Consider the following 18,814-nt stretch of genomic DNA (forward strand, 5'->3'; position numbering starts at 1 on the left):
TTCTGGAGTCTGTCAGTTGTTAATGCCGTTAACTTTAATTTCATTTGTCTGTGCAACTAGCAGAGGACACTGGAATCCACAGTTGTGGGTCACGTTTGGTACTTTATGATTAATAGTGATTTTTTTTTTTTTTTCTGCAGCTGAAAGAATTCCAAAGAAGAATGTCCTAAAATAGTGCACGGTGTCCTTGGACCCAACCTGGTCTTTTGATTATTTGTGTATTTATGGGGAGCTATAAGGAGTACAGGGAGTTTAAAATAGCACAGCATTTAAAGTCAAATGAAATGGTTGCCCATGCCTGTGAAAGCAAGCTGCTACAGAGACTTGGTAGTGATTTTATTGTGACAAATCACATTTGTAAGCATTGTTAGTACTTTAAAACTGAAATAACTACAGGTTTACGAGTATAAAAGAATCTTAGGTCAAGATAAAACTTTTATTAAGCTGCCTTGCTAGAAAGCATCACTGGTAATTGTTCTCTCCCTTGCATTTGCACTACTGCTTACCCAAGTATATTTATGATAGCAAATACACCACCAGATACCAGTAGCTATAACACTGAAACAGTTGTTAATAGCAAGAGGTACTAAGATTTCCTCTGAAATATTTTTTTCTATTGTAAAACTTTGGTTTTAATGCTTATAAACTTCAGCAAAATACGATCTTTTGGGCTGACATTTTTTTAAATGCTGAAGGTTCCCTTTTATTGAATTTATGAGAACAGTCAGTGAAAAGCATCAGCTGTATCTTAGAAGAAAACTGATCATGGAGTACACTCTGCTCATTTGAAAAAATTCCAGCAAAGGCTCTAATTCCTCTAATTTTGGTGACTAAGCAATGTCAGAAATACATTTTGGTGAATTCCTCCCTCAGCTTGTGGAGGTACAAGTCCACGCGAAGACTTGGTAACAGACCTTGCTAGAGCTTCACAGCTGGGAGCGTCCCAGCGCTGTGCTGCCCAGGCAGCCGCCCGCCGCCCGCGGATGCAGCGAGCTGGGAGAGACCAGAAGGGAAGATGAGCTGAGCTGTTCCCGTGCTCTCTGTTAAGAGTCTATCCTGGGCTCCAGAGGAAGAAAGACATGAAGCGAAGGGTGGAAGCAGCTACCAGGGGGGAAACTGAAGTAGGGACTCGGTGGGTAGAAAGAGGTGGGTCTGGAGACTGAATCAAAACTGCTGCTGGCTGCAGAGGAATCTGGGGCCAAGTAAAGGGAGCTGTTTAGTGATAGCAGCCTGCCACTGGCAGCTGAAAGCAAAGTGAGAGAGCTCCAGAAAACACTGAGGCTCTTCTAACTGTCAAGACACCAGATGCGTTTTTTCCCATAAACGGCCAGAAACTGCCAGCAGGTGCCTTGCACTCAGACACGATCAGTGACCCTTCTCATGTAATTTCTGGGGTGAAAACACTCTGCTCAGGGAGTGGTGTAATTTATTTCCTGAGGGGTGGGATGGTCCAGGCCCAGAGAGCCACCAGCTGCCCAGCTCCCGGGGCTGCTGCTCCATGGACCTCTGCCCTGCTCCCACCTCCCACACCGCCTGCTACCACCCAAAATGTTCACACAGGGTGTTCAACTCTAATTCACAGGAAAAAAATCATTTTATCTCTGAGCAGAGAACATGCAAGCCTTTATAACCCTCCACCGTGACAGCACTCTGTCCCCTCCACTGATTTCAGCCGGGCTGGCTGCGGTCCCACGACGAGGCGGCGTGCGACCACCCGTCCCAGAGCTGCCAACTGCCGTGGCTCGGCTGGTACCAGAAGCAAGAAAACCCTGGTGATTGTGATTCCCCAAGCTCCTTGGCAGAAGCTTTGGGTCTTACGTATTTCAGACAATGTTAACTTGCAGAATGAAGCAATGAGGTATCATCTGCTGACTTGACCTGAAAAACAGCGCTGGTGGCAGATACAAAAGACCATTTGGAGAGATACACCCTGCCCCTCAAAATTATCGTAACGCACAGGGAAAGATGTGGGGTAAGTCCTTTGTCTCCTGTACGAAAGACCTATTTCAGATTAATACCCCCAAATACAACACTGCTAGCCTCCTTGCTCTCTTCCCACAAATTTCCACTTGTAATATCTCACAAGTTTGCCAGTTTACTGGTTTGTATGCACAAATAAACAGGTACACAGTTTGTATGCACAAATAAACAGGTACACAGTAATGGGTAAATAGGACAAATATGCTATTTCTTACTCCTTTTTTTTTTTTTTCCCCCATAAATTTTGCATTGATTCTAGTTGTTTGCAAAACTCAAAACATTACGTTTTAAGTCAAGCCTTCTCTTAAATGCTGAATCAGGGCTCTTATTCTTACAGTGAGGACATAATTGGTTTCCCTTGCTTTTATGCATTTAGACTCAAGCGGCTTATTCTTACAAGACTGCACAGTAAAGTGTGAAAAGATTTTATCTATTTCACAGAACACCTGTTTGTTTAAATCGCATCTAGCTTACTTGGTATTTTAGCTAATATTCAGCAAACTTGTCCAATCATCAGAAAGATTACATACTAGAAATGAGACCATAAATGTTTGAAAAATGCAGATGGCATCATTGATAAAACCCCTATACCTCTCTTTATTCCAACATCCCTGCAACAGACAGGACCAATAAAAACTATTACATATTCCAAGCAGCTTTCAGAATGGGAGCTCTGGGGGACTTCAGCTGGTGACTGAGGGACATGCTGCACTTGGAAGAGATGTAAAGGGTCAGGTTTGGAGGTTTTTTTTTTTTTTCCTCTCTCTAGATACAGATAGCAATTACAAAATGCAACGTGTTCATAAAAAAGCCAACCCAGACACTACATAGTTACAACATTTTTTCGACAGTTGCAAAGTCTGCAAATTTCCAACCGCTAATACTTCTCTCCCCTTTGGCTAAGGCTACTCAGAGACTGTCCAAGAAACACAACGCACATACCCAAATGTAAGCTATCCACATAGACTATCTTTTATACTCTACCCTGTGTTTCAAAGAAGCTGTAGTATGATTGACAAGCTGTTGAATTTCACAACATGTTCACAAAATGAAAAAAGCACAATCCTTGAGGAGAGATATAATCTCACCTCATTAAATTCCTTTTTGAGAACACTCCATGGCCTGCTACTCACTGCTCCAGTGTGTTTAACTCAATATACATCCCTTCATACACTTGAGAGATGGGGAAAAAATAAATTTTGAATGTTTTCCTTTTCCTCTGTTAAAAGTTATGAAATTAAAATAGCTTTATGTATGCTGCGTGAACTGCCAAGAATATCCTTTAAAAGACAGATTTAAGCTTCAGTGTTGGTGCAGGTAAATCACCATGTGAAAACTAATGGAATGCTTTATGTTTCAACTTTTCCTTCCTAGTCTTTCTTGCTAATAAATATTTTCCTCATCTTCCTTATATAAAACAAAAAGTAGAGGAATATTAATATTTTAAGGAATATACCAATATATTTTTCCCCTCTTTGGGAAATAAATATATGCACTTGGAATGCACTCCAATGCCGCAATCTTCCCAAAGTACATGGACTGTAGAGTCCTCTTGTTGCTGATTCCTACTGTGCTAATGCAGGATCCCCCTTCTGCAGCCAGTGGCCATGGACTGTGGTGTTGGGTTTTGGGGTGGTTTTGTCTTTTGTTGCAAACACCCTCTTTGCCAGAGCGCTATAAAACAGTGCACGCTCAGCATACCCGGCTGGGACTGTCCTCGATTTCAGTGTAACAGATCTGCCAACCCTTAGAGCTGGTGTGTAGAGAACATTCAAGGAACAACCACCCATTTGGTTTTCCTCTCAACCAGACCCCCTGGAGTGGAGGCCATCAGCTGGCCTCACGTCTCCAATTCTATGGACCCAAGAGAGACAAAAGCTGAATTCAAAATGTTTCTTTAAGTAAGCTGCAAGTGCAATCTTTTCCCTGTGTGAAAACTATCAATCATGTGAATCCCACTACGGGAATGGAAATTTATCCTTTCCCAGACTCTGCAGTGTATTCAGGAGTCAACACTGCCTACTGACTGAAGAGATGTTTAACCTTTACAGTACCACTGTGATGTGGAAATTGCAAAATTTCAAGGAAACCAAACTGTTCACTGATACTCTCCAGGCATCTACTAAAAGCGAGAAATGGTTCAAGTAAAGCAGCTTCTTAGGCTTTTTCTTTTTTTTTTTTTTTTGATGTTTAGCTACTTCGTATTAAAAAAAACCAACCAACCAACCAAAGATAGAAAGTGGTAAATATAGTTAAATCCACTCAAAGTTCTCTCATAATTCACTTCCAGTGACAAGAGCAGCCAGCATCCTCAGTGGTTTGGGTTTGCTTTTCTTTTTAAAAGTGCAGACTGGTACACAAACGCTTATAAATCCTACCTCATGTTTCAGAGAAGAAAGGCTCCAACTTCCCAGCCCTTCAACAATGTCTTGATTCAGCCAAGAGCTTAGTCTTTGAGCTACTGCAGGAGCAACCTTTCCCCCTTGACATTTGCCAATATACTCTGTAATGACACAGTGGTAAACGTGCCAAAAGCTGAAAACACGTTGTGTACAGCTCCAAGTATTACTAATCTTGGGAAATGTATGGAACGCAGCAGCAGTTGGTATCTGGGAGGAAAAAAAAAAATACAGCGCAGCTTGTAAAGTTATTGCTATTAAAAACATGCCCTCATTTGGTGTCTTAAAATGTTCCTTTTAATTTGAAATTTTATATAGTTTGTCTGAGCTCAAATTTTTACCTATTCTGAACAGCATTAAGAAATTCTGTTCACATAGGTACACATGCATTTGTATAGTCATGTATCTACCACGAACATGGAAAACAAACTGTTCCTTCTCTCTCTCCCCCCATGCTGTGTCTTGATTTATTTGATGTTTCTAGATCACTAATCATGTACAGTGCTTTCCAATTGGCCCTTTGTAGTCTTTCTTGATGTATGGTGCCCAAAACTGATCCACACTGCGGAAGCCTTACTCTATCAAATGGAGAAGGACTGTTTTACCTCTTCTGCAGGTTAGCCTTCTCTTTGGACTCAGTTGAAAGCAAAGTTTGCCTGCCAGCACATTCAGTGTGTGAACAGCACCAACTCCACCCAACCAGTGTGGTTATTTCCCTGCCTTGCACCCAAACAGCTGCAAGATCCTGCAGGAAACCCTGATGCAATGACTGTGGATGCTGAAGGAACACGAAGGAAAGGGACTGCAGAGAAACCCTTGGCTTGTGCTTATACTACATTGCTGCTGGAGACTAAGCATTAGGCTAGATGAACTAGTCACCCAACTCATTAAAGCATTTTTAATGTTTTTACCATTTCTCCTATTTCTGAAGGTTATTTAGAATTGTAACCCTGATCCTTCAACACATTTCCAGTTGACCCCTAGGTGGTGTCATCTGCAAATTTAATATGGCTATTGCTTTCCATCTTAGTCATGGATAAAATTAAGGAATGGTGCTGCATTAAAGCACAGACTTTCCCAAAGCCTATCTTGATACATCATTCTGTCCTGATGGTAAAGCTTTACAGCTACTCTTTGACTATTTTTTAATTATGATGTATTCCCTCAGCATATTCATGAAAACTCCATGTGCAACATGGTCAAATGCTTTATGCTAAGAATATGAACGTGACCACTTTAATACTAAAAATGCCAAATAAAATGATGAAAAACAATCAAAGAACAAAGTTGGATACATAGAGCACAAGCCAAACCACTGCCTTTACTGCACTGTATAAACCTTTCAAAATATTAGAAAGGCATCGTCTCCATAAACAAAAAGAAGCAGAAAAAAATTTTAGAGGCATGACTAAAATAAAGTGCTTCATTTGTAGCAATAAACCCATATAAAATGGGGAGGAACTCGCAGCATTTACATACCAGCTCAAGCCTGTATGCATAATACATGTTTTCACTATTAGCAAAGAAGTTGGCTGAGACCGTACTGCCTTTTGCTGCTACCAGGTGGTTACTTACACCAGGTGTATATAGTGAACTGCAGAGAGTAGTTTCTATGGTGACTTCCTCACCATTTTAGCACAGATTTCCTAAGGCCTTTTAAATCTTTATGCTTTACATATTAGCAATTTTGGGGTTTTTCTCCGGAAAGACCTTAGAGATTAACTCAAATATATCGGTGCCAGTATTAATCCTTTTAGTAGCTGCAATAGATCTGAGGTCTAATTTGTAACACTTAAATCTGACATACACATGAACTACTTTCAAACAACTCGTATTTGTATGAAAAGCAGTGAAGGACTACTTTTCCTGACTGGTCACAGAGCCCATTGCAGCCAGGTAAGTACAACAGTAGTAAGAGAGAGACAAGCACCAGGACTACACTAAAATAAGCAGTATTTATAAAGATTTCCTTCTCCTCAGCCCCAGATGAAAATGTTACATGCTGTACAATGTTTACAATTTGACAAATTATCAGGTCCATAATTCTCTGGAAAAGGGACAGGAAAGCATACATCATAAAAAAGATCCTGTGATGTGAAGACATTTAAGTTCTTCCACTTAACAGTATTTTTTAAAAAGTCTATATCAAAGTCTTAGAAACTTGCGTGTCCCACAGGGCATGTTATTCTCCCATATACTGAACAACGGGAACTTTGTTCCTATTTTTATCTGCAAAACCCCTTCAGCCTGAAAATCTATCAAGAAGCTGCACTGAACAGGGACTGTACTCTTTGCCAGTATTTCCTGGTAGTAATGGATCCCACTCATGTTCTTCATTACTTTATCATGTCAGCATAGCACATTTTTTCCCACTGTGTAACCACAGTTAATACAGTTTCCACTGTACTATAGTAGAAATCTAAGAACATACGCTCTGAAAGCTGAAGGGGTAAGAAAGGCAGGAATGAGCCATTAGTGCCCGGACAGCCTTGGGTCTCACACGACACAATTGCAACTGCCAAATTAAAAATCTTTACGTTTACAAATGTAGCTGAACAATTCGTAAGGGATAAAAACAAAGGTCTTGTAGAATTATTTTGTGTCTTCACTGATCATTTACATTATGACTAATAAACCCCCAGATCTGTGTGTTTTTCAAAATGGGAAGAATGAAATACTTTTTAAAGAATTAATGAGTCACTGCCTCTTCTAATTTCAGAACAATAATTCGGGGCAGGGGGCAGAAAAAAATGAATCCTATTTCTTGATCATACCAGATTAGTCAAAAAAAGCCACCTATATTAGAGTCTGCACAAAATGAGAAGATGGCCTTTGCCCAGTTCCTGCAGGTGGTGTGCATGCATCAGCAAACACTTGGAAATATTCAGCATTTACTATGCAGGTTGGGACAATGATGGTCAAAACCTGTACTGGAGTCATGTGGGAAAGAAAGTCTAGACATCATAGATTAACTCCATCTAAAATTATTTTGTCTACAACGTGTGTTTTAATGTTTGTTCAAGGCCAAGTGTATTTGTGCTGTATTATGAATTATGTATGCGGCAGTCTAACTCATGGGGGCGGGGGGGCTGCTCTTATTAATTATTACTACAGGATAAATTCAAATGACCAAACTCTTAGTAAAAAATAACTTTTAACTTCTTCCTCTTAAAATTATCATCTCTTAGGACTTAGTAGATAAGCTGAGAGCACCACTGATGCTGTTAACATCCTGCTTCAAACTTTGGTGGAGCTGGATAGATATCCAATACCATACTATCACATTTTAAAGAACAATCATCATCCACAACCTTTAACCTTGGGTTAAAACTTTAACCTAACCTAAGGTTAAAAATATAAAATAGCACCAGATACTACCTCTGCTGAGTCTTCCTCTGCTTCACCCAATAGGAAAACATAATTGTGATATTATTTAATCCTCTCCCCCCCCCCCCCTGGGATGTCAGCATCTTGGAAAACCAGCCTCAGCAAACACAATGCAATGCAGCGAGAGGCTGGGAAGCACCTGATGTACTCAGTGTCTCCCACAAGATTCCTCTACCACACACAAAATCTGAGTTACAGAGAGACTGTATGAGGTGTTAAATCACTCCTGTGATGTTTGTTGTGGAGAACACAAGTAAACAGGAGGGAAAAAAAGAGTATCTTGGAGATATCGGAGCTGGAGAAGCAGCAGATGGCTCTTTGGCTGCTCTTTTGGAAATATCTTGTAAACTGGGCTGAAACAAATCTTGATACACACAAATAGTGGACTTTGAATACTACACAGATAGGATCTGCCAGGGTTTCTAAAAGGGGAATGTTGATATACTGCCACAGAGCTATTTATAGTCACTTCCATCAAGCAGAGAAAATCTGACCTACTCTTCTTTTCGGGTTTGACACATACATGACATCTATTTTTTTGAATCAGAAATTATGATGAAAAAACATCATAAAAGCAACATGAAAAGCAAATAACCACTTGAAAAAAAAAAAAAAAGAAGAAAAAAGAGCCACAACTGTGATAATGTCAGCAGCGAAGGTTAACCTCTAACTACAGCAGTCTGGTCAGCTTGCTCTTTTATTTGTTGAACCAGCACGCAAGACTGGCGTTCCATATCATCGTCAGTAATCCTATACTGCTGGGATATGATTAGTTACTTAAGGGCATGTAATTTGCAGTGTGTAACTCCACTGACCAGAAAGAAGCAAATTCTAAACTTACTCCGATACACAAGGAGAAAGAGGTCTTAAACAGCCAGCAAACTCACATGCTTTGTAACTGCGGCCCTTTTTGCAGCTGAAACCTGAGAAACCTGGGAGAAGCTGCCCATCACCATGAGCCAGGTCTTCTCTGGGAACATGAGGAAACGCAGAAGGACACTACTAAACAAAGCCAAAGTTAATGCAAGCCATTATTTAGCGTTAACTTATATAAACGTATCTCTTCAGATCCACCATAAAAAAAAAAAAAAGAATTTGCAAAAGCATTGCCCAAAGAATAAATCCTTTATTTGGTGTATATTTTACACTGATGAAGAGCGGTAGCAGAGGGAAGAACTGGCCTCCAAAACAAGCATTGTATTTAGATGCTGAGAGTAAGCACCACGTTAAGTGTGTGCATACGAAGGCAAATCAGCCAGTCAGACTTCAAAATGGGGGAACAAGTAGCATTACCTCTGAAATATTGAAATCTTAGTTATTGATACCTTTACATAACCAGAGATCTAGACTAATTTGCCTGGGCACTAATTAAAGCAACGTTTAATTTATACTGATCCCCTCAAAGGCTACAAAGCACTTTGCTAGCTTCCACAGTGTCTTCATTTTCCCAAACACAAATTTTTACTACCTGAGAAACCAAGTCTAGTTTCCCTGAATGAGGTTTGCATCTTCACCACGTTCATTCTGGGAACGTGCCCAACCCTCCAAAATAGTAAACAGTGTCGTTTACTCTTGTCAAAGCTAAGCAGACATGAACTTTTATATCACTAAAGGGAAAACAGTTCCATTCTGAACTACGAAGAATCTGTTATATGACACACTGAAATGAATGGAAATATTACTCATCACTTAAGTTTTAAGCCAGATAGAAAAGGCTGAATCTTAAGAACTGGCTTTTGTGTAGGAGAACGGATGCTAGAAGCTAAGGAATATCTGACCTGCAGAAATTGGGAAAGATAACTGGTCCCTTCAGTTGTCCCTAAGTGCCAAACAAAGCTCAGATGCAAGAGATATCTAGGGCCATATATTTTCCCATTTCTCACCTTTCAGGGGAAAAAAACCAACAACCAAACAAACTTTCTTTTGTTTGTTAGAGTAAAAATCACCATAAAACAAAAGGGCATAAAACCATTCGTGGATTTTGCTGAGCTCTAACGAAACTGATACCTGGATCCGAGTCTCACACCATCAGCCTGCCTCTAGTTACTTTTTTCTAAAGTAATAATACTGTTTTAATGGGTACTGCCTTAACTCTGGACACAGATCCACAACTTTCTGCAACAGCAGATCTCACAGAAACACAGTCAAGAGCAACAGCAGAAGTCTTGCAAGTTTTCACACTTTTCATGCTTACAATCTGAAAGGCTGCCAAAGAAATGATGTGCATCATGACAAACCTAGTGGGTTTATAATTACTCACTCAAAAGGGTGAGCAATTTGTACTGGGTAAATGTTACACTGCTGGTTGCACAAAATGCTTCATGACCAAAAAACAGTCAACTACAGCAATAAGTATGGGACGCAGAGCAAACACAACCTGAACTTTACTACTAGACACTAGTAGGCTAGGCTACACAGTTAATTTTTAACAAAAGGCCATGGAAAGGGAAAATTTTTTATTTCAGTTATACCTCCCTTACAATTCTAAATAATCTCTATAAAAATAAGAATTTAAATCAATTAAAGAGCACACACACACTTGCATTGTTACATAGACCACAATGTCCACAAGGCTCATTTTTGAGACCTACTAACACTTTCTGGAAAGAAAAGGCTTTTATGAAAGTAAACGCAGCCCAACCAGTTGAAGTCCTCTCATATCCAGAGATTGGGAGAGGGAAAGGGTAACCACAGGCTCCTGTCGAGCATACACAGCCTTGCCCTGAGCACCAGGAGCGGCTGCTGCTGCTCCAGCTCTCGGTGAAGGACCTGGTCCTCTCACAGGGACCTCTCGTTGGGACTGCCAGGGTCACACCCCTTGCATTTGAAACAAGCATGACAGATGTGGTTTGAATTCCTACCTGGTAAAAACAAATCTTCTTGCATTTCTGCTCTGGCTCCTTCAGAGAAGCATCGTTTTTTCAACCACTCGGCTTCATATTCACTTGCGTGTTCATCGGGCCATGTAATAGAGATCTTCCAACATAAAACAAAAGATAATTTTAGTATAAAAACCTCCAAACCCCACCATCTAGAAAAAAAAAATCCCTTACAAATTGCAGAAATTTTAATATTTAGATCAATAATATCACAGTTAAGCTTTCCCCAGAGCATAATGGCAAAGAAATGCAAACCCAACTTGAACATCATCCAAATTCTGACACCTTTTATAAATGGTTATTTTCACATGAACCCATGTGACCTAATTTGCTCTTTTGTGTGGGCTGCTTTCACTGTGGGAGCTGTGCTTAGCAGAAAGAGGAGAATCACAGAACCTGACACGTATTACCAAGGAGAACACTTCACCACAACTCAGAAGAGAGCAAAAATATCTTCCAAAACACGGACAGCTTGTTAAAAAAGAAGAAGGACAAGACAGACAGGCAAACAAGAAAAGCTAGGAGAGAAATTCCTCTCTTAGTTTTGAAAAGTCTTCCCTCTTTCATACAGATTTTCATAAGGTATTGTTTTGGGTTTTTTTATTTTCTGAAAAAAACACTGAAGGAAAGCATATGGCTTTGCTTGTCATGAACTGAAAGAGCTCAGTGCAGCACACACTCTCAGCTGAATTCCCATTTCAATGGGTATCAATTCCCATTTCACAGAATTCTGCTCGTTCACATGACATGACCCGTATCAGTTTAGGATTAGTTCTGTGCTTTCATCAGTTCCTGAGTGTAAGTGGAAGCAGACAATCTCTCTACTATCATAACACATTTGCCTATTCAAAGCATAAATGTACAAGGCATTAACTTTGGTAACAATCAACTGGGGGGGCCCAGAATTTCACCAGAGACCATAAGCCAGGCTTCTGCACAGGTCAGCCTCTGCAAACTCACCCTGCAGTGAGGCTGCCCCAGCTGCTACACGGTTAACTGTTGCATCTTCAACATGTTTAAAACATCTTTAAGTGTAAAATGAAAGAAATGAGTTTGCACATCAAAAGGACCCATGTATTGTTTCCAATAAACCCTATGAAATCTAAATGATATATTAGGTTTTTATATGGCAGGAAAGATTGAAATCCATAGGTAGGGCAGCTCCTGTCCTCTCTTGCCCAATAGCCTCCTCTTTTTCATGAACAAATGTTAATGTAGTTATGTAGATACAGGCACAGACACTGGGCCAACTCTGAATATTGGGTTCAAAGGTTTGGTTTGAGTGCTTCTCTAAGATGGTTTTTTGCACATTGGAAATTAGCTCATAAACTGATATTTTTGTTATGGATTAAGGCCATCATCACTTTGCCATTTGCTTTTCTCATTTACTTATAGAATAAAGAGGAAAAAGAAGTATAAGTGTAATTAAATGTGTGGGGAATGCCTATATTTTATTTTCAACATCTGGTCATGAAGAAACATACAGCAGAATTTTAAAAAGCACAGTTATATTCTAAAAACCAAAGCCTGGGTTTCTGCGTAACATCTATAAAGTGAAGTTTCATATAAAGGTGGGAACATCCCAGTTCCCCAAGTTGTGATTATTTTTAAAAGCTTTGCAAATACGCGGTGGGGTTTGCAGATAAACAAATTACGATTACGGTATAACCCGGGATGGCCTCTACTTTACAGATTAACAAGCATTTCTAGACAAGTTTCACAAGAAGGCGAATGACGGTTAGCTTCTCATACCTTTTTTCTATCTGCCAGAGCGACTTCCTTCACCACGATGTTCACGTCCAGGTCCTCGAAGAGCAGCCTGCGCGCCCGGGCCGAGCGCAGGAAGCAGTGGGGACACTGGCAGTTGTCCCTCAGCCAGACGCAGGGGTAGTGGCTCTCGCTCCCGTCCTCCCACTCCACACGGACGACGTGACCCATGTCCAGCGGTTCCACCTTCTGTATCCCGGGGCTCATGCTGAGCGGCCGGGCGGTGCACAGCCCCAGCGCGGGGCCCCGCCAGCGATGCTGAGTGCTCCAGGGGAGCAGGCTCCTGCCCTTCTGAGCCGGCCACAGGCAGCAGGCCCTGCCTCCAGGGACTTTGGCCCTCAGCAGGACATCAGCCACAGCCTTCCACATTTCAGGTCTTTAATGAACTTGTCGGAGGGAGAACGCCTTCGTGTTCCTAAAACACCACGAAGAGCAGTTTATTGCTGAAGGAATCAGTATAGCAAAAAGACCATTTTAAGATGATTTTCCCCTTCTTTCCTGCTACCCAGATCTTCAGGGACATTCATTATTTGTTGCTTACATTTTTTAAAGGCACAGAGGGTGTACTCAGACCCATGTATTCAAAAATCCCTTAGTTTGGCAGGGCTTCAATTTGATTCATCATCTTGGTCGTCTTGTGTTTCTGCAGTCCGTTCAATATGTATTGAACAAATACTCTTTTAAAAAAAGACACCTCGAGATGACTTCCACAAATCAAAAGTAGGCGCTGCTACCAACCACGTTCAAAAGCTAAAGCTTTAAAGTACACACACCTTAACTCCTGCTGTGGGTACCATGAAAAAGAGAACACAGAATCCACCTCCCTGCAGGAAAAGGCTCGTAAACATGACTTGAGCTACAGCAACAGAGTGCTGCAAGAGCTCCTTTCTCCTTTCACAGCCAGACTGCTTTCTATAGATAGCTTCTTTTATTTAAAGATAGCTGCATACTGTACTGCAGAAGGATGATGATCCAAATCTTAAATTAGAAAAGAAGTTCTGGTCTAACGTTTTTCTTATTCTAAAAAAATACTTGGCCTCCCCCTGAATCACAAAGACATTACATGGATTTTCAATAGACTGTTTAACCGTTCCAAATATTGAATATATATTCAGTATCTTTTTCTGTTGGTTTTGTTCTTAAGCTCACAGGAAAATATAGTGATGCCTTGCCATGACCAAGGTCTACCCAGCTGTACTGGTTTCAGCACAGTTCTCTGCTCAAGGCAGATGATAATAGGTCCAGATCCACAAATATACCAAAGCAACCAAAATATAGTTTAGATGGAATTAGGAGAGTTAGGATGCAGGGGTGCAAGCCACAAAAGCATTGCCTAATTGCTTAGACCACTCAGAGGCTGTTGATACTTGCCCTTCTGCATGCAAAGTTATCTGAACCCCTTGACTGCTAATGCTACCCATATCCAGCATGATGCAGACAGAACTGAGTATCCTCACATCTACTCCTTTATCCAGTTCACCTGAGATGGCTGAACAGATCACTGCACACCAGAAAACCTCATGAGGCACGATACAGTAAGCAAGATCAGAAAATGCCTGACATCTGGACAAAGCCAGCATGAAGCATGGCCCTCGTAACCACTTGAATTTAAGAACACCACTAGCGAGCATATGTGCAACATGAATGGTTGGTCAATTTATTCCACCTGTCTTTCAGTGTGTAAGGAACTCAGCACAGAGCACTCTTCCCAGAATCAACTACCCAGCTCCTTTGGGGATTCAGATGCTTTTCTCTGTTCACTATGTATAAGTAGATACTATGTAGGTATCTGCTTAGGACAGGACCATAAGAACGAGAATTTGTTTCTGAAGTTTAAGGCCACCAGGAAGCTCCTCTGGTTTACTAGGGGGAAGCAGGGAAAATTCTGAGAAATGGACATACATAATACACCCACCTAAGTAATCCATTACGATGTTTGTCCATAATTTCATTCATTACACCCATCTAGCCAGTAGTTCACATACTGGTTTTGTACACAATCTTCTCATCTTACTTAAGTGGCTTTCCAAATAACTGAAGTATTATTCATGTGCTTAGCGTTTAACATAAGCAAAGGCTCTTTAACTTTAGCATGAAGGTTATAACTACCTGGATATTGTATATGAATTTACTATAAATATTTTTCTTCAAAATGGCAAAACAAGTGACATGAAAAAAATATTTAACCCTTTACTTTCTGAATATCTCTCAGGGAAGATTCATCACTAATTTAAAGCCTTACGTGAAGCTTGTCAGATTCAAAGGGCTTCTAGCGTCTCCTATTTTACCATTCAACTAAGAAATTTGAACTTGCTTTGAAGAGATTCCTCATAGCACCAGTGGTAATAGAAAACTCCATCAGATTTTTTTTTTTTTTTTAATGGCAGGAAACTGAGGTGTGTTTATTGTCTTCCTATCACAGATGTCGCTTAACTGGTATTTGTTCACCTGGTAATGGATAACTCAGTCACATGTCAAGCAGAATCTCTTCTAAATCCAGGACAGTAAGTTTTGTAAATGATTTGGAACAAAAGGACAACCTAGAAAACCCAGATGCAACCAATCCTGCCAGACAATTTCTAGGAAAAAAACAAAAAACAAACCAAACTAAACCCCCAAACAAAACAACTTCCGGGAGTTACATGTAATTTATGTTACAACGGGGAAGGCTGTAAGCCAAATGGGAATTTTCACCTTTGCAGGGATGTGAGAAGCTTGTACAGCAGGGTTCACCTTGCCTAACTTCAGACACGTATCACGGCAACCTACACTGGAACATCATAGGCACCATCCCCAACACTCCTAATAGGTACATCTGGATCACAGTTCAGCTGACCTTTGAGAAACCTGCTTTAGGATGAGATGAACTCAACTCTTTTTTTCTCTCCACCGACTACAAAAAGAGTCTCAGTGACTAGCTCCAACATGGATGTTAAACCGTTGGTGTTTACATTCAGCAAGACTAATTTTCACGGCATTAATTTTATGATTAACTGATGCTTTTGTTTACAGACAGCCACTGTAATGTACAATTCACTAAACACTATACTGCTGGGAGCACTGTAGAAGGTGGCAGTCCTAAACTGTACTGCCACACAGAGAAAGCCTACGCTGCTGTCAGTGGTACCCCTGCTCCACAGACCGCAGCTGTTGGTGTCATCAGTGAAACCTATTGTTAATCACAAAGTACTCTCTTGAAATACTGCCAGTTCTAATATCCAGAATCTGAAAGAGCCACTGCATCCTGCAGAGAGAGGGGAGGATCTCCTTCACAGGCTGCAGCAGGAGCCTTTAATATGTTCAGGATAGGAAATGATTCCACTGGACCCTTTGCAATATTAACAAAGATCCTTATATGTGGCTTCTTTAATATGCAAATCTACTTTGTCTACTGTTTCTCTGCCCCAAGACATATTCAGCTCTTTCATTTATGCCTATTTATTGAAGTCAATGAACTTGTACCTGCATTAACACCACTGTTAATTAGAAGAGAATCAGGCCCTCCAGCTCCAGTATTATTCAGTTTGCTGGTTATGGAAGAGGAAGCTGTGAAAATTACTATAGCAAAAAGATTTCCCTTGTGGGGAAGTTAAGCATTTACCATTTAAATACACTGCAGTGTTTGCATTAAACTTCTGCTTCTGTCTTTGCTGTAAAGCAATTGTTTGGCTTAGCCACCTACTGAGAGAAATCTTGTAAAAATAAAAAGGCTGTTTATTGTTTTCCTTGAGTTAGTCATATCATAGTGTCATTATTAAAATGAAAATCCAGATGACAATGGTTAAAAATGTCTACCACAGCATGCCTTCTATAAGTTTTTCTTCTAGCTACACAAATTATATAGCTCTTCAAGTCTAGTGTTTGTCCTGTACACACAGCATCATAGCAGAAACTTCTCCCTTCTGCAGGATTTTTTCCAGTTTGCATCAGTGGGGTAGTATTCTGGGTCAAGTTCTCCACAGAAGCCACCCAGCATGTCTTCACTGGACTACTCCAACAAGGCATTTCATACCAACTGCAGATTAACCAGCTGCAGGTTGTGGATGCAGCAAACAGCCTCTGTGACCATCCCAGGGACCACCAGCCTCCAGCACTCCAAACCAGCAAGGGTAACCAACAGCTCCTGCTGGAATGACAAAGGCAGCCTGGTGCTGGCATTCCTCCTTCCTGAAGCAGTGGATGAGAGAATGCATAGAGCTGGGATGGAATATTCCTCAACTAGCCCTAGATGGCACATGAAGAAACCCCTGTCTGATGGCTCTGCCCATTTCCAGCATGCTGTAAGGAAAGGGAAGATGTCCATGGACTGGGTGGATTTGTCTGGAAACTGTGTATTATTCCTGATTTCTAATTGTTATTTTTCTTTACATTGGACATGTATAGGATATTAAGGTGAGTCACAGTGAAGAACTTGAGCTCTTCCAGAGAATCCTGAAATTAAAAGTTTAAAAGTACCGCACAGGAGCTAACTACTACCTTCTGACTTGATGAAAAAAACATTCTTCCTCCTTTACTCCTAAGTGTATCTATAAATGGTGTAACTGGGCAAAATGACCACTTCCACTCCTGATCATTTTCACAACTCTTAACTACTGCTTATACAGCTTATACCACTGTTTTCGCAAAACCTTTATGTTAGGACACAATACTAAATGCTAGAGAAATACAACTTTATGTCTCAAAATGTCCAGATTCCAAGACAGCTGAGCTGCTCTTAAAGAAAAACAAATTCAAGTGCCTGGTGCTGGTGGCGCCAGGCCACTGCAGAAAACACGTGTCCTGTTCTAGGAGTCTACTGAAGATGCTTAACTGAATCCATCACACAACATGGATTTTCTTATTGCATTCAGTTTTTCAATTCTTGACAGTTGTTCAGCGGTTTGTCTTGCTTTTATATATATATATATATATATATATAAATATATATATATATATATATGTAAAAGTAAAATGGTAATCTCAAATTAAGAGGCTAAATTACCAGTAAGAGTTCCAGGATTTTTTGTCCCCTTTCTCCCTCAAAATTTTCAGGCAGACACTTATCCCTGTGTGGATATTTTACACTTGAAATTTCATTCTTTACTAAACTACAAGCACAACTCACCAGTTCACCTAAAGTTAGCATGCTCATAACCACAGTCAAATCAAAGAGCAACTGATAATTCAAAGCAGATTCTCTGCATCACAGCTCTTCACATTTCTTGTCTCTGAACTGGATGTATGGACCTGGAAGGCACCATATGTAACTCTGCTCTCAGTTAGCAGATCTCAGATTTGCATAGTTTAAAACAGATACTACCAATAGCTCCTGTGAGTCACGCCATCCCATCTGAACATCGTCCCAGGCTCAGGTTCATGGATTTTGTGTCCATGTTGTCATTATTCACTCATAACCCTCAGCAACATGCGGAGGGTCAGCCTGGATGCTGACAGGTAATTATGATTGAAGGTGATGCCCATCACCTGTAAGCTATGCCTTCAGCCTTCCCCAGCTCTCCAGTTAAAAGACAGTGCTCACTATTCTCTTTATCAAAAATCTGTCTCCTTCAGTTTCCTCAAACCTCACCCCTCCAGACTTCACCCAGACTCCCCTGTCTGCTCTATGTTTGTCAGCTTTACCTGCACAGCTGCCTAAAAGTTATTTCTGGCTCATGGCACTTAAAGACAGCTGAGCTGCTTCAGATAACAGGTTCTCTTCACACAAGGTTAAGAAGCTGCAGAGAAATGAAATGTGTAATTCATGTATCATAACCACGTCTCAGCCATGCCTTAAAACCAGTTCGCTGCATCACAAGCTGGTCAGTGTAACCAGCTCCATGTAGGATGTAGCAGAATTTAACACGGATCCACAAAAACCGCAGGAGCAGCCTGCCTGGCCTCTCTTTGAACTGTTTTGTAACTTGTAAGTATGGCCGAGTCAAAAACTAATGCAAACTTCAGAAAAAGAGTAACCCTAAACTAAATACAGCGTGTGTAGAGCCTGTACTTGCACGGGTGCGTTACACCACCTTGTGTACAAGTGCACCAAAAAGCCTCTGCAGGAAAACATCTGCCCGATGCTGTTCTCGCAGACCGCAACAGAACAAAGCAGCAAGTAGGGACCGTGACGAGAAAAAACCCGCACGTTTATGTTCTTTCTGCGCCCGGGACCGCGTGGGAAGCCCCCGAAGAGGCCCTGTCCGAAGGATTCCCGCAGGGAGTCCCGCGGCAGCCCCGCTCCAGCCCTCGATGTTCTAAATTACCCTAATTAAACGTCTGAGCAGCTCGTTTTCGCAGGCGGCTTCCGCCGAGGAGCCAGGACGCCAAGGCCACACGAGGCGCTTCCCTCGGAGAAGCGTAAGGGACGCGGAGCCTCCGCACCCGCGGGGCCGGGTGGTGCGGCCGAGGGCGCTGCCGGAGACG

At 41.2% G+C, this 18,814-nt stretch overlaps 1 protein-coding gene across 2 annotated transcripts in view; it reads right to left on the reverse strand.

The window, feature by feature from the left end:
• The window catches only part of BBOX1 (gamma-butyrobetaine hydroxylase 1), a 39,056-nt gene extending 20,993 nt beyond the window's left edge, over positions 1-18,063 (reverse strand). Inside the window, exons 1-3 of one of the 2 annotated variants that reach the window (XM_026850822.1) lie at positions 18,032-18,063; positions 12,398-12,827; positions 10,628-10,742 (exon numbers count right to left, since the gene is read on the reverse strand). In XM_026850822.1, the coding sequence (XP_026706623.1) occupies positions 10,628-10,742; positions 12,398-12,781 (499 nt within the window). In that variant the 5' untranslated portion in view covers positions 12,782-12,827; positions 18,032-18,063. Of the gene's footprint in view, positions 1-10,627; positions 10,743-12,397; positions 13,082-18,031 lie in introns of those variants that run through there. The other variant, XM_026850821.1, reaches the window with a different exon arrangement.
• Positions 18,064-18,814: the final 751 nt, after the last annotated feature.

The sequence above is a fragment of the Athene cunicularia genome, assembly GCF_003259725.1.
Source record: "Athene cunicularia isolate RWA chromosome 5 unlocalized genomic scaffold, athCun1 chr5_part3, whole genome shotgun sequence".
In the NCBI taxonomy this organism is placed as follows: domain Eukaryota; kingdom Metazoa; phylum Chordata; class Aves; order Strigiformes; family Strigidae; genus Athene; species Athene cunicularia.